This window comes from Apteryx mantelli, chromosome 7 (assembly GCF_036417845.1).
Source record: "Apteryx mantelli isolate bAptMan1 chromosome 7, bAptMan1.hap1, whole genome shotgun sequence".
NCBI classification, from domain to species: domain Eukaryota; kingdom Metazoa; phylum Chordata; class Aves; order Apterygiformes; family Apterygidae; genus Apteryx; species Apteryx mantelli.
The window spans coordinates 6,285,266-6,305,965 of record NC_089984.1 but is presented as its reverse complement, the minus strand read 5'-3'; the positions used below and the strand labels follow the sequence as shown (position 1 = coordinate 6,305,965).

General features: G+C 59.5%; 1 protein-coding gene across 1 annotated transcript in view; it reads right to left on the bottom strand.

The window, feature by feature from the left end:
• PALD1 (phosphatase domain containing paladin 1) overlaps positions 1-16,735 on the bottom strand; it is a 32,274-nt gene extending 15,539 nt beyond the window's left edge. Inside the window, exons 1-14 of the mRNA XM_067299494.1 lie at positions 16,536-16,735; positions 10,779-10,972; positions 10,577-10,679; positions 10,096-10,275; positions 9,328-9,492; positions 8,808-8,968; positions 8,626-8,701; positions 7,160-7,311; positions 6,663-6,759; positions 6,331-6,435; positions 2,311-2,406; positions 1,961-2,095; positions 1,182-1,298; positions 910-1,089 (exon numbers count right to left, since the gene is read on the bottom strand). Coding sequence (XP_067155595.1) covers positions 910-1,089; positions 1,182-1,298; positions 1,961-2,095; positions 2,311-2,406; positions 6,331-6,435; positions 6,663-6,759; positions 7,160-7,311; positions 8,626-8,701; positions 8,808-8,968; positions 9,328-9,492; positions 10,096-10,275; positions 10,577-10,679; positions 10,779-10,960 — 1,749 coding nt within the window. The 5' untranslated portion in view covers positions 10,961-10,972; positions 16,536-16,735. The remainder of the gene's footprint in view (positions 1-909; positions 1,090-1,181; positions 1,299-1,960; positions 2,096-2,310; positions 2,407-6,330; positions 6,436-6,662; positions 6,760-7,159; positions 7,312-8,625; positions 8,702-8,807; positions 8,969-9,327; positions 9,493-10,095; positions 10,276-10,576; positions 10,680-10,778; positions 10,973-16,535) is intronic.
• Between the last annotated feature and the right edge of the window lie 3,965 nt (positions 16,736-20,700).

The window sequence follows — 20,700 nt, the reverse complement described above, 5'->3', positions numbered from 1 at the left end:
TCTGTAAACTATCACACAGTTACAATAAAGTTATGAGGAATCATTTATTTATGTAGCATCATAAAGAGCAGGTTGGTTGGTTGGTTTTCTATCAGCCGGGGTGTCCCAAGCTTCCAGCAGATATGAAGCGCATGAGCCAAACACAACATGCGATAGGACTGCTTCCCCTTGCCGCTAAAACAAAAAGAAACCAAAACAAGTAGCTCTGTGGGGTTAGGGACTATCAAAGCCTGGTTTCCTGTGGACATCTCTCATGAGGACTCCTTGAAGGGGGAGATTAGCCTTTCCCTCAGTGAGGACATGACCTATGCCTCTGTCCCACATCCAGTTATTTATTTGCATAAAGCTTGCAGGAACTTAATATGAGATCTCTTTCCCTCTGTCAAATTTAGCTGACATTGGCCAAGGGATTAAGTTATCGGAGCGAGAAGGGAAGGATGAACACAAGGGAGGCCCAGGCAAGGAGAACAAGGTTTTTAACACGAGCGCGCAGCCAGGCAAGTCATCAGGCAGATGTGTTTATACAGGCAGCAACTTTCAAACAGTCCCAGATATATGGGTGTAAACCTCCGTTCACCCACAGTCAACGCTTGTCCTGTGCTTGGGTTTGGATTAGGGTAAAATTGCTTTTGGCATTCCTGCTTCTATTTTTTAGCAAGCTGAAAGCTGCCCAGCGAGGATATTCCTGGGAAAGGAGATTCCTTTTAAAGGGGAGAAATTACCATCTCATTTCAATACGGTACCCAAACCCACCATTTAACAGGTACCTATCCTATAGGCTCAAATTAGGATGGGTCTGCAACGTAACCCAGGAGGTTATGCAGTTAAGGCACCTTCAGCAGTTGCTATCTGGCCACGGGAACAGAGACGACGGGGGAAGAGAGGGAGCGAAGGGGGCCAAGGGCTCACCTCTAGCTGTTCGGGCGAGGATACAGGCACTGTGATCAGTTGTTCAAGGTTCCCAGGTTCCCTGAGGGTGTAGATCTGTTCGTTCCCTTCCAGGACTACTTCTTCCCGGAGGTTTATCCACAAGATGTGGGAATGCTTCCTCTTGGCATCGGTCAAGTATTGCAGGACGCTCCCAATAGTCTAGAGGAAGCAGCAGCAAAAATGAAGTCCCAGCACCTCCTCCTGGCGTGAGCATGCAAATCGCACACGCGGCCCGGCAAGCGGCCCCTCACCTTGGAGCTGGGCTGCGCCGTCCCGTAAACGGACATCTTGGGCACCCGCCGGAAGTTGGCCACGCTCATCTCCTTGACGGTGCTCAGCACGTCCGGGGAGAAGCGCTCGTCCGCCACCTGCAGCAGAACGAGCCCAGTGCCAAGGGCGCCCCATGGCCTCTCCCCTACGTTTCAGCTGCCCTCTCCGAAACAGAGCTTTCCAAAGGGACTCTCGGACCCTCACCTGCTGCCCCTGTCCAAGAAGTGCCTCTCCACCCTTTCAACACCAGCAAGCTCAAAGCCCCAGAGCTGAGCTTCAACCCCAGGAGACGCTTGCTTGTGGTGAGACCATGCAAAAGCAGCAGCAACCCACAAGCAGCTCTGTCCCCCCTCATCCAGCACCAGCCACCCAGAAGTGGCGACAATGTTTTAAGGAGCATCAAGGAATGTGAAGGTCCACCTACACAAGCACCTGCGGTTCACTTCATGGGCGCTGGCACCTCAGCTGTGGGGGACGGACACCCATCTGCGTGCATGGGGGATCTCTGCCCACCCGCCCAGCTCTCTAAGGGTAGAGGCAGGAGACCAGGGCACTCAGTGCACTCTAGGGAAGCATCCGCCCAGCAACGGAGAAACGTCTTGCTCCTACCACCCAACCCAACCTCGATGCTGAGGGTGCTGCAGGCAAGGGCTTCAAGGGAGAGCATCCAGGGAGTCCCCAAGCGGGCGTCAAGGCGTTGCCGGCAGACCATCAGCAGGAGCAAGCCCTGTCCCACCAGAGGAGCAGCACGCGTACTCACCAGCACTCGCGTCCCCTTGGTTATGAGCTCCGCCGTCACGGTGAGCTCCGAGACGTTCATGTTGGCCTGCAGCCGGTAGAGCTCGGGGTGCCGGCACATCCACCTGCTGAAGCTGAGGGCAAAGCCCAGGGGGTACTGCCGGCGGGGGCAGAGCGGAGACGCCGCCGTCAGGAGGGGTGCCCGCAGCCCAGCCCCGCACGTGCCTCCCCGCCACCACCGCCACCGCCACACCATCCACCTCTTCTGCCCATCACAGCGCAGAAGCTGAGGTGCTCCTTCCCTCCCTCGCCCTCCCGCTGCTGCAACAGAGGGCAACGTAAGTAAAATGAAAAGGGGAAGGGGCTTTTCACCTGCTCGTGAAGGTAGTAGTTGAAAGCGATCAAGTAGAAGTAGCGTTCAAGGCTCTGCAAAGTCCTCTGGAGGAAATACTCTTTGGTGCTGTTCCCCTGAAAGCAAACAACGCAGGTGGCACTCGGGACATCCAACATCACCTTAAACAGGACCGCCTAATACTAAAACCCAAAGCAGCCTTTGAGCGTCAGAAACGTGGCTCTCAAACAGCTGTCTGCTGTTACGGGTAGAAAAACGCTCTATGCTTGTTTGCAGCTTGCTTAGAAGAGAGAGAAGCTAGGAGCAGGTAAGCTCCCTCGTTACTGCTCCCACCAGAGACGGGCCAACTGCAACAGCCTCGTTTCTTCTCAGGGGAGGTGTGCGAGAAACGCCGATGCTCCTTCGACACCGGCAGGCAGAAGAGCCACCTGGCCAGGCAAACAGGACCACTCGCTGCAAGCGAACGCACTTTCAGGGGTGAGCGTCACAATTAAGTTAAATGCAAAGAAGTAGTTTATTCTTCTGTGAATGAAATTCGTCTTGCAACTTGGCGGGAGAGGGTTTAAACCACGGGCGAACCCTTTACAGCATCTTAGCTGAAAACATCTTCTATACCAGCAGGCACAGAGCAGAGCAGCAGCTCTTTCCTACAGCCAGCAGCAAGTACGCGTGTTTAAGGAAGGCAGCGCGCTTGGTGCAAATATCACTTAAAACATCACTGTTGGGGAGACTGTGTGATACGAAGGCAGCAGTGGCTTCAGGGCTTTGCCACTGGATATACAATTTGTCTCTCAGCACTTCTTGTTTTCCAGTTTACCCTCCACGGAGCAGAAGCTAAAGATTAGGACAAGTCTGTTGCCAGTCTCCCTGCGGTGGGGCTTTCTTCCAGAAGAGGACAACCACATCGAGAGGTTGAAGTTGCGCTTGCTCTGGCACGCCAGGTTCGATGGGAAGAGGCGAGGGAGCACGCACGTACACCCGCTATCTCTGCTGCAGCGATGGCAGCTTCAAACTGAGGGCAGAGACCACCCGAGATCCCCCAGGTCATCTGCTCAGGCAACATAAGCCGGGGGCTGTCAGGTCAGGCACTACTCGAGCACTTCTGAATGAAACAACGATCCAAAATACAGGGATTCAGAGCTTAAAAATACCTTCCCTGTCCAAAAAAGACCCGTAAAAATGTCCTGCAACACTGGAAGCAGCAAAGGTTGAGTCACGGGAGCATCCAATCCAGGGAAACCCTAAGCAATGGGACAGTACGATGCTCCTTCAAAGTCTCTGGAGACCACAGTTTGCCCAAGGGAGTGTTACATGGGCCCCTGCGAAGACCGCTCAGTCGGCCATGCCGATTTGACCATCCTCCCCTGCAAATGAAAATCCTCTTCCAAGACGTTATGGAAAAAATCTTCTAAGGAAGCACTGTGCGCTTAGGAAGAGCCTTCGCCGTGCCACGGCAGGAGGAGGAAGACTCGGCAAGCGTCCTTTGGAAGTTGCTGACATTGTGCAATTGACTCATGAATATTTACTTGTTATCCGCAGGACAAATCCGGCCCGCTGTCATTTATCAAGAGGCAGAGAAACAAGCTTACTCAGGAAACTCAAAACAAAGCCTGTAAGGATGGAAGCGGTCCAGGGCTTCGCCGCTGCCGGCACCACCAGCAGAGCGGTTCTTCCCCCCCCTCCACCAGGCACTTGGTTTCCTTCACTAAACTCAGTGCTAGAGATTTTCCTTGGGTGCAAGTGCCACCACAGACCCCATGAACAGACTTTCAAGGAAAGGGGGCAACAATCCGTCAAGATTTACTTAACCCAGACCCAGGCAACAGCTCAGGAGCGGGGCACAGCCGAATGCGATGGAGAACGGGTCCTGCAGGGTCTGCTTATGCTTTAGCATCATCGCACGCCAAGACCCAACCCGGCCACCACGTCGCACCGATTTGCCATTGCTGGAGGACTTCAGTCTCCACTTTTGCCATCTCAACCCAGGGCAGAAAGACCCGTTGCAACGTGAGATAGTTCTTGCACGCCCAGAAAGGCCTCTCCTTTCCCAGGAAGCACCTAGGGCTATGAGAGCTCACTCGGGAGGGCTTCAGCATGGCTAAGCCCACCAGTCTGACCTGAAGACCCACCAGCCCTACTGGGTCCACGCTGGTTTCCGACGCGGAGAATCGGCCCCTCCTTCCGCTCCTCGTTCTCCTCGCTTCCCCTCCACCCCTCGCACGCCGCCCGTGTCCAACGAGCACATTTTCCTGGCCCCTCGCCACTGTTTAAAAAGCGCTATTGCTCCAGTCACACTTCAAATAAACACTCCTCTCGGCTAATTTACGGCAATCCCTGGCCATTTATTTTCCAGCGTCAGAGACGACATATACCAGCCATCCGCAGCCCGGCAGACGAGCCGCGCCGGGTGGGCAGGGAGCCGGGGAAGGGACTCGGGTAGGGCAGCTCGGGAGAAGCAAAGGCAGGCAAAGGTGCCATACAGCATGCCCAAATTCCCCTGGAAAAGGGATCGAGGGAGAAATTTGACGTTCCCCATAAAACGCCAAAGAAGTGCCAGCAAACGCTTCTTGTCTACTTAATCGTTTTAATGGGGCTTTCCCGCCCGATAACAGGGGAGCACGTTTGCTTTGGCGGCGCAGCGTGTTTTCCGGCTGCCCTTTCCAAAACGCCCTGGCACTCACGCTCCGCTCTAGCCGCACGTTAATCACTTAAATGGAAAAATTAATCTCCAAAAAGGCTGGAAGTGAAGTGAAAAGATGAGTCAAGTGCATCTGGGATCTGCATCTCCTCGGCTAGCCAGGACAAAGTTGGCCGGGGGGGGGGGAAAAAAGAAGGAAAAAAAGAAAAAAAGAAAAAAGGAATCGATGGAAGAAGCTGCACTAGGACCCGGCCAAGCCGCTGCTGCACGTTAGCCGGCCTCGTTCCAGCGCTCGCGAGCTGGCAGTGGCAATTTATGCCTGGTTTGGTGCACTGCAACCTCGCCATGCACAGCTGCGGTCGTACTTGCTTTTCGAAACGAGAGAGGAAGAAAAAGACAAAAAAAAAGGAAAAAAAAACACACACGCAGCTAGGAGAGGTTGACCCTGAGTTATCCTGACCCTGAGTTACATTCATCTCAACAGCAATAAAATCTCCACGCAGCAACCGACGCTGGCTCCCAAAGTTTCACCGGCAAGGCCAGCATCAATCTGCCGATTTTACGGATGGTGAAACAAGGGCACAGGATACTTGCCCCCAAGGTCGCTTACCAAAAGCGGTGACAAAGCCAGAAAAGGCCAGGTTTTCCCCCAAATCCCAGCCTGTTCAATTTGATGGTCTATGTTTTTTTAAGCGATTGGAAAAAAAGAGAAGCACTGTGGCCTCCCAGCTTTTCACGGCCTTGGGAAGTTTCCAGATCACAGGAAGTTTTGTATTTCCATAATTTACATTCTTATTATTCGCTCGCAAAAACATTTCTATAAATTACCGTCCTGCAAACAGGGCTCTGAAACTCCGGGCGGTTTGTGCTGCTTTCCCGACACGTCGCGGGCCGGGCCGCGTCCGGGCGACGGCACGCATCCATCCCGGCAGCGGGGCCGACTACGCGACAACGCGCACGGCGGAGAGGCTCTGCATTTCTCACCGCGCAGTCTTGGCTCAGAGAGCCAGGCAGGGAGAAAAGAAACAAAAAGCAGAAACAAAACAAAACAAAAAAACCCACCCCACACTAAACATTTTATTTGGGTCACCGAAGGCAGCAGCACGGAGCCTGAACGCTCCCGGGGAGCCGGAGCGCCGCATAAAGATGTGCTCTTTCCTCGGCGCTTTTCGAAGGAGAGCTGCGCTTCGCGACGCGCTCCTCCCGGCTTCTTTGCTAAAGCAAGAGCACCTTTGCCACCCGCCCGGCACCTCTCGTCGTCGGACGGCTGCCGCGGTTTCGGGAGGGGAGACGCTAACGTTCCCCCGCCCTGGCTGGCTGCTGTTCCTCCCCACAGACGTGGCCCCGCTCCGAGCACGACTCTCGCGAGACGCGAGCCCCCGAGCGCGCCTCCCCGCCGTACCTGGATCTGGTAATCCTCCCCGATCCCTTCCAGCTTCTTCTTGCATTCGTAGATAGCTTCCTTCATGTCGTGCATCTCCGAGCAGAGGGCGATGGCGCTGTCCACCTTGCAAGGACCACGAGGAAGTTTGGTGACTGGAGCCCCGGCAGGCAGGGGAGCAGATTTCCCACTCCCCCCCTGCCCCTCGCCTCTCCCCGTCTCCCACCCCATAGCCCTCTCCTCCAGCAGCCCGGCCACGTGGGGCGATTCAGCCGCATCAGGGGCCGAGAGCAGTTTCGCTACCCAAAAGGACACTCCTGCGCTCACCACGGGTTTTACGCACCCCCACTTACCTCCTCAACTATCTGCTGGCCTTTAGGTACCATCTCAATGAAGGCTTGAATAACCCGAAACCTCTCCCTCGGAGACGTTTTAGCTGGATGGGGGAGGCTGGAGTTGGGGGAGAAGAAAAAGAAGGTCAAACTGCGAGCAACAGGACTTGAGTCATCATCTCTTCCTTCCTCCACCTCCCTTTCACATTGGGGTCATCCCAGAGTTTAAGAGGAGACTGCCCTTCCTCGAAGCGTGCACCGCTCGCCCGGTCACCTGGTGGCACATCTCCTACCCGTGCCATAGCCCACCGGCACGGCTCCCTTCATCCAGGCAGCTCTTCACCTGCCTCAGGGCAAGGGCCGGGGTAGCCCGAGCTATTCCTGATGCTTGCGAGCAAGCAGGACTTTTCTCCTCACTTCGTAGCATTTAAGGCAAGAGGACCGCTCAGCTCGACCAGGGCCAGGCTGGAGGGGACACTGCAGGGCCCCTCTCGCCCCAGGGGGGCCGTCCCACTTACTCCGGTTTCTGCGTTGCTCCCTTGTGGTGGAGGAGGACGAGGGTGCCCAGGGCCATGGCCAGGTTGGTCCTGCCGACGCCGGTCTGGCAGCTGAAGAGCAGAGCCGGCGGGGGCCTGCCGGGCTCGCGGAGAGGCAGCAGGTTGGGGCTCTCCTAGGGAGAGGAGACACGAGGGTGCTGCGGCGCGGTGCCCTTCACGGGAGCATCGCCCAGCCCCTCGCAGCGGCCACGAGACCCCGACGGGCTAGCGCAGAGGCCGGCGGCGAGGCGGCGTCACCGCGCTTCTGCGGCAAGGCACAGGCTGCAGGGGACACGCGGCCGCGGGCACCGTCGCCCGCTGAGGAGGGGCATGAAGCCAGAAGCGGGACACGCGAGACGGAGGAGACCGACTCCTCTAACCCCTGCTAACTTCCAGCTGATGCTTCCCAGAGGCTATTTTGCCAGGGAAGGAGTTTTGTTTTGATTCAGAAAGGCGAGAACCCAGCGATACCACGCCTGCCCGTTGGGTTATTGTTATTTATTTATGAAGGACTTGAATAATAAAGGAAAAAATCCACTTGGAGCAAGATCAGCCTACGTGGGAAGTTACCGAGAGAGCATTTCCAGCCATGGAAGCAGTCGCGCAGGCCACCCCTGCCGAAGCAGAGATCCTCCTCGCCAGGACGCAGAGGGAAAGACAAATAAAACCCCGACCGGGCTGTGCGGCAACGGAGGGAAAAACAAGCCGGGGCCGCGGCCAGAGGCAGGAGCGCTCGCCGCACGTCGGGCCAAGCCCGGCACGCTACCCGGGGTCCAGGCGGCCAGGGACAACCTCTCTGAACACCACGCAACGGGCTCCCCGGGGAAGCTTATGGCCAGAGGGAAGCGGTCGTGGGGGAGGCAGGCATGCACGGAGTCCGGGGAAGCAAGCAGAAATCAGACTTCTGGTTTTCCTCCGGCCTTAGCAGAGCGAGGGGCGCTCAGAGGTCCACACGTGCAAGAACGGTGAGGTCTGAGTGCCCGCAAACAGGCAGCGTCCACGTGCCATAGAAGGCAGGGACCACGTGAAGGCACACGAAGCAGCATGGAGAAAGGTCTCAGCACAGTGGATACCCTCGGCACACCTCAGTAGCAAGGAGCCAAGATAAAAAACAGGTCGCCAAGCCCTCCTGCTATGCTGCATTGGAGTAAAAATACGTGAGCACAGCCAAAAACCCCCAGGAGCAGCCACTTGGCACTTCGGGTGAGGCTAAAACCGCTTCCTTGGGGAAGGACAGGAGCACCAAGAAAACATTAGTGCAACTCAACTAGGAGCGAGATCCTTCTACAGGCCTGAAAAGAACCAAAAAAAGGAAATCCTAACCCAAAATAATCACTGACTGGGTGTTTTGGGTTCAGCTGTCCCTGAAACACTCCTTTACAGCGGCACATGGTGCTCGGGAGCTGCAAACCCTCCCAGCGCCAGTGGGGCTCCATCGCGGACCTTACCCTGAGGAAATGGATGAAAGCATCAAACTGGGCCTCGAGAGGAGCCCCATCCACGGGCAAGGGCAGCCGATGGTACCTGCCAGGCACAGGGAAGAGCCACTCGTTACGGGGAATGACCCAAAAGGACCTCTGGAGAGGCTCCCCTCCACGTCACGTCGTGGCGGTCCGTCTCCTGGGAGTACCTGTAGGATGGCTGCAGGAAGATGGGCCTCCTGTAGACCTCCTCCGTCACGTGGATGTCCTCCTCGCACTGGATCCTCACGGCGTGCGGCTCGTCCTTGAAGTGCTCGATGTCGTTGTAGACGTAGTACGTGCTCTCGCTCAGCTGCGCAAAGTCGTGGAGCTTCGAGAGACGAGCCCGGCCGTCAAAACCCGCAGCCTCGCCACCGCCGGCGACCGCTGCCCGGAGCGGAGCTGGCAGGAGGGACCGCGCGCCCGCACGGCTCCCAGGCGAGCCCGCCCTCGGCACCCGGTGGGTTTGCAGCGAGATGCCCACACGCCCCTTTTCCCAAAGCCACATCCATAAGCGAAGCAACGGTCCAAGCCAGCCCCAAAACGTGCCTCGCGGGAATTAACCAGCCTCCACTGTCCCCACACTCTGCCACACACGCGCTTTCGGCTCTCGGCCCAACCCCAGCGCCCAAACGGATGGGGACAACCCCCTCGCTGCCCTTCAGCCTTGCAAATGGCCTCCCCGATCACCTCCTTCCGAATGGCGAGCTCCAGGTTTTCCACCTTGACCCCCCTCTGCAGGCTGTGCAGATTTTCGTGCAAGTTCTCCTTGCCGCGCGGCGTGTAGGGCACGAAGTCGCTCTCCACGCGCAGGAAGACCACGGGCTCCTCGCGAACGCAGAAGAAGACGCACTCCTGCAACGACCCGGCCACGCGCCGGCCATCAGCCTTCCCCGCGGCTACGGTTTCCAACGGGTTTCCAAAACCCTTTCTGTCCTTGCAACAAATTGGCCAAGAGCTCCGGGAGTCAGCTCCGGAGACGGAGCGTTTGGCCGCTCTGCCCAGAGCTGCTCATCTCTCGGGGCACCTCGAGACAGGATAACACAGGGAGGCCGGTCAAGGCGACCGCGCGCGGCCCCTCCTGAAGACCCAAGCGCAAGGAGCTCCTGCTTTGCTTGCTTTTCCCGTGATTTCCTTACGGCTAACAGAGACGCGGCCCGTGCGCAGAGCGAGCAAACCGCTCCTCGCTAACGAAGAGCAGCGGAGGTGCACTCGTTTGCAGAACCGCCGGGGATTTTGCAGCGGGAGCGCTAACATGCTATTCGCCACCCCACCTCTCCCCGTGCCCCAGCGCTGCTGGAGAAATCCAGACCCAGAAACTCCGCAACGAGCCGCTTGGGGCTGGGACGGTCCCCCTCCGCACCAGACCTTTTCCGGCCACCCCGGGGAACGGTAAGCCCGGAGACCCCGCCGCGGCCGCGCTCGCCCCGACGAGGGGATCCCCGCACTCGCACCGACCTTGTGGCCCTCCTTCTGGAGCTTCTGCAGCACCTGCTTGAAGCCGTTGAGGCTGGGCTGCCCCATGCCAAACACCGCGTACCCGCCTTTGGCTTGCCGGAAATTCGGAGCGCCGCAGCTGCCGGTAGTGTTCAAGACGTCTAGTTTACTGTATACATCTTTGACCATAAAATATTTCCCCTGCAAAGTAAGGGGTGGAGAGAGAGGGAGGAGGAAAAAAAACTGGAGCAGGATGCAAGCGGGACCCGCGGAGCGTTTCTGTTTCTGCCCAAAGACCGGCTCGGGGTATCGCAGCACGTCCCAGCAAGGTCATCCCAGAGACCTCCCCAAACCGACCCTTACAGCTTCCATGCCGAGTTCAGTGACCGCTCTCCCCGGCTCATAAAAACACACATGCTATATTGCTTTTAAGACTTTGGCTTGCTTTAAGGCCCCTCCCGGCCTCTTCTCCAGCTCCAGCAGTGCGGCCGGTGGCACCCACCTGCACGAGGTAGTGCTCCAGCGTGGTGTCCGAGATCCGCCCCACGGCGTAGTTGGCCTTCAGCAGGTCATCGTGGATCTGAAACTCCTCCCTGCAGTTGTACCTGCAACGGGCACCCTTCAGAGAGGGTCCTTCGGGCAGCGAGCGCCGGGCAGGATGCTAGAGGAGGAGGAGGAGGAGGAGGAGGAGGGCGCGCACTTACGTGATGACCACGGGCGCCACTTTGTTGGTGATGATGGACTTGGCCTTGCTGTTGTGGAGCCCGACGGCCTGGAAGGAGTGGATGCTCAGGGAGCGCTGGTCCTCCATGGCGCCGGTGCCGCGCACGGCCTCGAAGGCAGCCGCCGAGACCGTCTGCTGGGCCGTGCTGGCGGTTGTACCCATACCCACGGGCGGCTTCGCGGGGCGGCGCCGGAGGCACATGGAAGAACAAGGCGGAGAGGAGGATGTTCTCAGCAGGCTGCTCCGGAGCGGGAGCCCCACCAGCACCTGGGCTTCCCAGGCTACCGCTCCCGGTCTCTCCCTTCCCCTGGGGAAGGGAGACAATCCAAGGCCAGACGCCTTCCCAGGTGTCCGGGTCCGGGCGTCGATAAACAGGGCTGGCGACGGCAAATGAGGTGGCCACGTCTCTGGGAGCGCCGCGACGGCCGGAGAGGCCCGTTTCCATCGCCACGAGGACACGGCCCTTTCCAGATGCTCCGGTCTCCTTCCCTGACATGCAAACCCTTTTTTCCCCCCAGCCCTTGACACCTATCCTGGGGGACCACCCCATCCCTGGCCAGCCCAGTAGGATGGTGGCTTTGGGCTACAGCCTCCCCCTCTGCACCAGCAAGGGCCCTTCCTGGAGCAGAAACGCTTCAAGAGCAAGCAAATACCACCGAGTATTTCAGCCCCCATGTAATTCGCTCCTCAGCCCCCCTGCTCATTCCCAGCTCGCTGTTTATTATCGGGGGACGCAAAGACGGTGGGGCGCTTGCGGCTCCTCCAAGCCGGCGGCAGAGAGAGCATCTCGCACCGCTTGACCGCGCTGGGACAACACGGCGGCGTCCCCACCGAGCAGCTCCAACGTATTGTGGGGCGACTTTTACTCTGTCCTGGACACGCAGACGTCAAGAGAAGCTCAGCTTCTTATGACTGGGAAAAATAACTTTTTAAAACAAGGCAAGTTCTGGACCACAAAAACTTCAAGTGTCCTTTTCCTCAAAGCGCGCTGAACGCCAGATGTTGCATGAAAGAGGAGGGTTGTTTATAATTTAGAAATGATTTGCAAAGGCCTTCAACAGCATTTTTCTCTTGTGAATTGACACTCGTGTGACAAAATTCATTTGCTTTGTTGCCGAACCAGGGAAAGGTGTTTTTTTCGCTTTTGCAACCAGTTCTCCAGCTCACATTGAACTGGAGCTCAACAGCATGGACACAACATGTGCTGGAAATCATGCATTAATGAACAGCCATTAACCCAGATGCTTGGGGTCTCTTCTCTCGCCTTGCAAGCCGGCTCTGAGACTGGCTTGCTGGACTTTACCTGTCTTTGGAAGTCACTCACGTATTTCCTTTAAATAAAAATCCACTATTTTCTTACTGTTTACAGCCTACAATAAACTGCCACAAAGAGGAAAAACAGCAGAAAACAGGCTGTGGCTGTAAAGCCGTTACCAGGGATCAGCACCTTATTATAAGCGCCAGGTCGGTGACGCTATTGCAAATCCATTTGCGAGTTTGCACCAGGAAACGCGAGCCAGCGCTTGTGACAGTCTCCGACGGCAGCGCCGGGCAAACGCGCCAAAAGCGGCGGCTTGGCATTGCCTTTTCCACTGGCAGATAATTTACTGCCTTGGCCGGGAGCCTCCGAAAGGCTCCGGAGAGCAGGCGGACGCAGGCGCCCTCCTCCCTGCGCCCGCACCCGGCTGCCGGGACGGGAATAGCAGAGCACGGCGGTCCTGGCGCCGGGAGGCTTTGCAGAGAGCTGCAAACGCGCCCGCGGCAAAGCCTCCGAAAAACGGGCTGCGTAGAGACCGCCGAGGCCCAGCACGGATTTTTTCTGCTCCCCCCATTTTTTGCACATAAATGCCATTGGGGCAAAAAAAGCAAGAAAAACAACAACAAAAAAGACGCCATGAGAAAAGTTGCAAGCGTTTCGCAGCAGCCGCTTCGGGGTTTTGAGAGCCCCGGACCTGAGCGGGAGGGAAGCGCTTAGCCAGAACGGTTCCCCCCGTCTTTTCGGTTCGCTCAGCAGCGCCGAATCCTTTCGGACCGGCCGACGGCAATTACCGCTCGGGCAACTCGGCAGCGGCGGCGGCGCGGGACGCTCAATAGCCGCCCCGCATTTGTATGCGGGCAGGGGCGGACGTCGCCGCGCCGGCGCTCGCGCCCTTCTCCCGCCGCCGCAGCTCGAGTCACGGGACGTCGCCGCAAACCCCCGAAAGGGTATTTCTGAGCAACAAACCACACCGGCAAATAACAGCGTGAGACACGAAGTTAAGCGACCGGAGAGATTTGGAAGCGGGCTTTCCAACCGCAACACGGACGCACGGGGGAAACCCGACCTAAGCTGCTTTTTGCCTTGGGTGGGACGCGCTGCCCGCACGCCGCGAGCATCTTCTGCCGAGGCAAACTGGCCTCCGCGGAGCATTGCCGGGCCGCGGGGGCAAATCCCACCAAAGCCCCTCGCTGACGGCCACGGGGGCTCCAGCGGGCGACGGCCACTCGTGCAGTGAGGAGAGCCGGCCTCAGCCCCTGCCCTTCCGGGCCTGGAAATGCGCCCAAAAAGCTCCGTTGCGGCATTCTCCGCCTATCTCAGCTTGGTGCATTAAGATCCAAAGCCGCGTCGGAAGGATGCGTTGCTGCAGCGCCGAATATTTGCCTCGTTAAGTCAGGAAGGCGACGGGGGGGGGGAACCCCCCCGCAGAGCGGCGTTTGCATGAGAAGAGCGGGCTGGGGGAGACCCCGCGCACGGCCCCTGATCAGGGAAGCCAGATCCTTTAGCCGAGGGGCCGGGGAAGGAATAAGAAAGGGCAGGAAAGCACCGTCGCGGATCCGGGCCAGCGGGGCCAGCCAAAGCCTCGGGCGTTTCGGACCCGCTCCTTGCCAGCGCCGCCCGCTCCCGCACCGCGCTGCCTCCCGCGCCGCCGACCCGCGTCCCAGCGGAGCCCGGGAGCTTGGCCGGGATTCAAAGACGGAGCGAACAATGGCCTAAATATAGCCGGGGCGGCCGCCGGGGCCGCAGCTGCAGGATGCATCTGCCTCGCAGCGCCGCAGCGAGGAGGAAGCGGGCGCTCGCCCGGCGGCCGCATTGTCGGCGGGAGGAATCGGGACCCATAAATCTGTCCATCCCCCGCCGCCTCCTTTCTTTTTTTTTTTTTCTCTCCTTCTTCCTCTTTTTTTTTTTTTTTCTTTCTTAGCAGTTAAAAAAAAGTTCTCCCCGCTCCCTCTCCATCCCGACCGACCCGCCTGAACCGAGGACAAGCAGAGGTTTGACCGCTATAAAATGCAAACGTGCCAAAGCGAGAGGCTGGTTGGCACTGGCTGGTCCAAACCGCGGCACGCAGCATTGCTTTTTTGGGAAAAAAATAAATAAATAAATAAATAAAGCCAGGTCGCGGCTAGCAGGTCAAACGGGCCTCCCCGTGCATCTAGCCCAGCTTTGCGCAGCGCGAAAACAGGAACCTCGAGGCGCCAAACTTGTGACTCTCCAGGTGACCTTTTCTATGAGGCTTTTACCAGCGCGTTCCCCGGGGAGCCGCAACGCTTCAGCTTTGCGGCAGCGCGCACAAATATAGATACTGGAAGGCTCGGGAGCGATCTGCTTTTCTCGCCTCCTTCCTCCCGAGCCGGAGAGGCCTCCGCTCTCCCGCTCTGCCAACGCGACACATCCTTTCCCCGGGACGCAGCCGTGCCTGCGTAAACCCAAAATTATAACTCTTTGGAAACAACATGGTAGTTCTCCGCTTCCTAAATTAACGCAGCGCAAACTCGCGGCCCCGTTTGCTTGGATGCTCTGGAAAGCCACCGATCTCCTGTGCCAAAGCCAGGATGAACCCGAAACAGGCAGCTAGACACCCCCACCAGCCCCGGGAGGGAGGGTCACGCACTTGGTCCTTCCCAGCACCTGGGAAAAGGGCATTTTTGGCTAAAATACAGCAAGCCGGGAATTTCCATGCCTTTCTCCCCTAGAAGGACTATCCACATCAAACACCCACGCGCGCCGTGGGAGCGGGACTTCTTTCGTTCCAAGCTAGGCTGAAAGGAAACGGTTGGTTTTACTGAAAAAAAGGGAGCGAGAACAGGTGAGGAATGGTGCGTTTTCCTTGCCTTCGCTGCTAAGGACCTTCGATCACAGAGCTCCTCGGCGCCCCGATTTTCACGCCGGCTTTTTCCCGCGCCTCCGCCTGCGAGGCGGGGAACACGCGCTGCCCTCACGTGCCCCCCAGGAAGCACGAAACGCGGCCGAGCACGCACGCGTGCGGCTTTGCAAGGTTTCGGGGCAGCGCGGCGCAAGCCCAAGCGCCGCCTGACCCGCGGCGAGCTGCGTCTCACGGCGACGCACAGGGCAGATCGCAGGATTGCAACGGTGGCGCGGCTAAGGAAGGGCGCAAGAGAGGCGGGCAAAGGCCGACGAGGCGACTGCCGGCCCCGAGGAGCTTCTCCTTCAACGCCAACGCCGGGGCGCTCCTGAGCTCCGGCAACCCAGCCGCCCTTCCCGACGCGGAGGCACCCGGGGCCGGCTCCGAAGGGCTCCTCGGGGCTTGCTCGCTGCTCGCTGCTCGCGGAGGAGCCGCCGGGCGTGCGCTTGGCAGGCGCAGGCTGTGATTTGCTTCTATTCCTAGCAAACCGCCGGCTCCCCCTCGCCAGGAGGGAGCCGCCGGAGCAGCCCGGCGGATCAATTTACAGGGCCCTCTCCGCAGCCGGCAGCGGGGGACGCGGGGGGAGAGGGCTGTTTTTAAAAGCAGACCACACCTTTCGCCATACAAGAGCGGCCTTATGGGCACATATATCTCCATTCGCACACGCGCTTCCTCCGCGTGTTTTTGCACCGGGCAGCGCCGAGGGCAACGCCGGGCTCTCTCCTCCCTGCCTGCTTCCCTCAAATCGAGCCCGGCCAAGGGGCATTTATTCAAAGCAGGGACCTGGCAGCTATTTTTAGCCTGTGGCAGGCAAAGACATAATCACTTCCTGCCTTCCAGGAAGGAAACGGCCCCCCGGCCCCGGGCACGCCGGGAGCGCTGCCACCGGGGAGCTGAGCCGGGCCGGCCGGCGCGGTCCAGTGGCTCCGCTGCTTTGTCGGCGGGTGTCGCGCAGGAAAGGATGCACGGAGGGATGCACGGAGGAAAGGCCGACCTGCAGAGCCCGGGCTCCTTGCAAAGCGGCTTTGGGAAGTGGCCGAGGCCGGGCTGGAAGTGAAGGGCAGGCACTGGGCCCGAAACTCTGGATGCGGTGGCAAAGGCCGAGGCGCCACGGACCCGGGGTGCCGTCCGTCCGTCCGTCCATCCCGCTTGCCAGCCCTGCTGCAGGGTGTGCTCCGCGCACAGGCTTCCCAGCTTTCCTTCCCTGCGAAACAAAGCCAGCCCAGGAAAACTTCTCCCGCACCTCGGCCCGGGCATCGCGAGCCGCGCTGGGCGCGGGCGGCTTCTCTTTCTGAGAGGCGGGCGACGAAGGCAGCGCGCGGGGCGGAAAAAGAGAAGGGCAAAGCCGCCCTAAGCCGCTGCCGAGCGGGGGGCGCCGAGGGCCGGGAGTTGCCCGCTCGGGCGCCGCAGGCTCCTCGGGAGAGCGCGGCCGGCGGAGGGACGCGGCGACCGGCGCTGCCCGCCCGCCCACCCGCGGCGCAAACGCCCAAGCTCCGGCCCCGCGGCGCGATGCGGCTCTTCCCCCCCACACACCCCACCACCACCACCCGGCTCCGGCGAGACCCCCCCCCCACCACGCACGGGAAACGGGGCGCGCGGGTCGGGCCCCCCCGTACCTGCAGCGCAGCAGCAGCAGCAGCAGCTCGGGCGCGCCGCTCCCTCCGCCGCCGGGGCTGCGCGCACACAACACACACACACACTACACAACACACAACACACTATACAACACACACCGCTACGCAGCGCGACCCCCGCGCCGGGCGCCCCATGGGGGCGGCGGGGCCCCGCGCCCGGGCGCGGCAGCCGAGGAGGGGGCGGCGGCGGCCAGGCGCGCTGCCGTCCGTCCGTCCGTCCGTCGGTCCGTCCGTCCGTGCGTCCGCCCGTCGGCGCTGGGGGCAGGAGGATGCGGGGGGCGGGCCGTGGGCAGGGCCGGCGCTGCCGATCAGCGGCGCCGGGCTCGGCCCCCAGCCCGCCCCCCCCCCCGGCCCGAAGTGTCCCCTCCGCAGCGAATTTGGAGGCCTCCCTGCTCCCTGCCTTGCAGCGCCCACGCGAGCGCCCCTCGCCAGCCAGCCTCGAGCCGCGGCCTTCCCGCTTAGCAGCCCGTTCCTAACGCGCTGAGCACAAAGAAAACCTCCACCTGCTTTCCTCCGCGCCCGCGAGAAGCATTTCCGCTGGGAAGGGCCGTTGCGGGGTCGCTCCCCCGGACCCGGCAGCAGCCGGCCAGGCAGTGGTCAGCAGCGCTGCCCTGAAGGCCTCCGACACGGGCGCCCGGGCGGGAACGCGTGGCTTGGGCTCCGACGCGGCAAATGCAGGTGTTTGGCAGAAGCACACGCGCACCGCCGTGCCGAAAGCCGAGATGCCCCACTTGGATCTGCTTCTGTGGTCTCAGGGGGCACCTGAAGAAGCCTTTAAAACTCCTGTGGCCAGAAAAGCCCTGAATGTCAGTCCAAGGGCCGTGTACGCGCTGCTTTGTCCCATCCACATGCACCACTTCCATCGGAGACTTCAGAATAGCAACAAGATGGGTTGAAGCGAAATCCTGCAGCCATTGCAGTCTTAGGAGAGCTCCGCACCTCCTGGGTCAAAGGCCATGAAAGACAGCCATAGCCAAAGCTACCGACAGCAAGGAAGCACCACAAAAAAGCCAAAGGAGGAGCCTCTTGCCAAGAGGCAACGGAGCACAGGTTAAAACTGCTGTGAGGCAAACTTTAGCGGAGCTCAACGGAAAGATCAGAAGCAACAGCCGACACACAGCTGCTTATAAAGGCCAGGCCTAAGAGCAAACCTTCTGAGAGCCTCTCACTGCATATTCCTGCCTTGCGTGAGGATTTCCAGGGCTTGGAGCAGGGGTTGGTCTGGAAGTACAGACCTTCTGAAACAGCAGGTGGCCTGAGCCCTCCAAGGCTCAGAGCAAACCCTTATTGCTTGGGTCACTTGAACACCTGCAGTGGTGGCAGCAAGGACTTCCCTGGTGGAAACTGAGGCCAGGACATTCCTGCCTCACCTCCTGGGACCTCAACATCAGTCTGGATAGAAACCACCAGTCTCCAAGAACCTCATGAAAGGAGACTTGCTACAGGAGCCCTTAAGAAGCCAGTGCAAGATGCCATCACATCTGGGAGGTGATGCTGCATGGATGTGGGCCCAGGCAGGGCTGATCAGCCCCAGAGAGGACCCCATGGCCCTGGGGCCACACACACCAGCTGGTGCCCATGTCTCCACCAGTACCAATGCCGTGAGGGCTGGTGCACTGAGTTCTGCTCCGCTGACAGGAGGTTTAGGTACTCCACCTGCAGAGGAGCCACATCTTTTCTGGAGAAAGTCTGAGCCACATTGCCTTTTCTCCATGGAAATAGGTCTCTTGCCCGCTCAGTTGTCCCTCCGCACTTTCTCCAGACATACAGATACTGTGGCTGGTTTCAGGAACAACTCCGCCAATACCAGCAGGGCCAGCATCAAGATCATCTTCGGCTGGTTTTGATCAGGGCAGAGAACAAAGTACAGACAAATTTCTTCCAAAACCCAAACCGTGGAGTTGTGAGAGCAGCAGCTGTCGCTGAGGCTGTGTGTGGGGACCAGGGAGGGTCACAGCCCTCTGATCTGTGCCCTCACGGTGGCCACATGCATGGCTCCAGGTCTAGTCTGGTGGACCTCTCCGTACAGGGGGATCTGCACGGATGCATCCTCAGAGCGCGGCGGGCTGACCGGCGCGTCCAGGCTGCTTTATACATTACTCTTGGCTGCTGGCAGAAGTGATTGCTCACAGGATGACTGTTTCTCACCGGGCTGTTCGCTCTCATTTCCTTCCAGTCTTTCAAAGAAGATATTAGCAGTACCTGGGAGAGCAGCTCTGCCCCCAGGCTGCTGCCCCACGGAGGTGCTGGCTGCGTGGTGACAAGTCACTCCCAGTAGGAGCACCCTCGGGGGTGCTCAGCTTGTTGCAAAATATTGCTCTTGGCGAGCCAACGGCTTCTGCTGTGTGACTGAAAGATGTCACGGGCAGAGGAGGAAATGCTTTTCCGCTGCAGCGATAGCTGTCCGAAGGCCAAACCCGCCTAGAGGAAACAAAACGAGGAAGCCACAGCGACTTTCTCAGAGCAGCGAGTGCAAGAGACACCGTCCGGGCTGGAGTTAGCTGGGCCGGGTTCCAGCTGCGCGCTACCGTGCGCGCACACACGCGACTTCCCAGGTCCTCCTGAGAAAAGGGAAGGCTTGCAGGGGGTTCCCATCGCCAAGAACCTCTTCCCTTCCACGTAGGGTGGCCGGCGGCGATACGCCAGCTTCCCTTTACATTTGGGAGAACCGCGCTGGCACCTCGAGGACCAGCCTGGAGGCACGCGGGGAAATGGGGCTGCTGTGGAATAAGCTTCCTCCCTCGTTCCCAGCGGATATCGCACTTATTCTGCCACCGTGGGAGGTGGTCTCCCATTTCAGCCCCCATCTGGAGGGCATCCGTCTCACCTCCTTAGAGACCTCCAACTCCCCACGTGCCTCCCAGGGATTCAACATTGCTCCTGAAGGCACCATCCGTCCCCTGCCCCGCGCAGCCGCCGAAGCGGAGCCAAATAAATATTTATAGAATACCAACAGGCCAAAGGAAAAGAAAAGGAAAAAAAATCGTTTTAACACATTCGCTGTCACCGGGAAGGAGGGAAAGGAATGTAAACGGAGCCCGGAGGCAGCCCGAAAATGGTCAGGCTGGAAGGCAGGGTTGGAAAGCTTGTTAATGCGCTTCGTCTGCCTGGCTCCTGAGACGAGAGCCAGGCTCCCCACCTGGCCGGCTGCTCGAGGAGCCAGCCGGCTTTCAGCAGGCCCGAAACGCCCCGCCGGGCTGCGGGAGCGCGCCGAGCGCCAGAGGTGCCCACCGTCCCTCTGGGCCGGGCAGGGGCTGAAAGCGTGGGTAAGTACTCTGCGTTTATCCCAGAAGCCGAAGGAAAAGCGGCAGCAAGCCGCGTTACGGCTAGCCCACCTTGGTTTTAGTCTGGTTTCCTCCAGGGAAAAAGGTTTGTGTCACCCATCACCTACAACTCTGCAGCTCCCCGCAGCATTTTGGCCGAGCTCAGTGGACGGAGGAGGCGTCAGAAGCCAATTAAGTCCATACGAGTTTCACGGAGAAGCACCGGGTTCGGACAGTCCCACATTCCCCCTCGGTAACTTCAGATCCGTTCGGCCAGATTTCACAGCTGAACAGCACAGTCCAGGCGCCGCCACCAAATACCACGTGGGAGCCGGCGGAAAACGAGCTCGGTGTAAAGCCGATACCAAGAGAAAGGGAAGAAACCCTTTCCCCCCCCTTCCACGTTTATTGCTTTCTTTGCCGTCAGATGCCCCGGCAGCGCCGCTGCAGTGCGCGCCGGCATCCACGGGAGGTCACGGCAGCACCGCGCTGCCCGGGGGCCCCCTGCCCGAGCACGGGCTCCCGCGGGGCTGGCTCGGCCCGAGGCCCAGCCTCGCTGCCACAGTGAGGGGCACCGCACCACCAGCCACCCCGCAAGCAAGCAAGCCCGGCTCCCCGGGGCTTAAATAGGGGCCGGGGCCGGGGCCGGCGCCAGGTGAGGCTGCTCAGCGCCGTCTCCGCAGCTGTGCCGCAAGCTGCTGCCGCTCCGGCAGCGGGGAGGGACTTCCCACTAGGATAGATGGGGTTTTCCCGGGGGGGGGCTCTCAGACGTACCAAAGGGGGCTTCCTCTGGTCCCCCTATACCTCTGTAGCTTAACGATCCGGAGCCACCCACCATCTCTATGCGTTTCCACCCCGGAAACGTTCTGCAGGATAAAAGACGA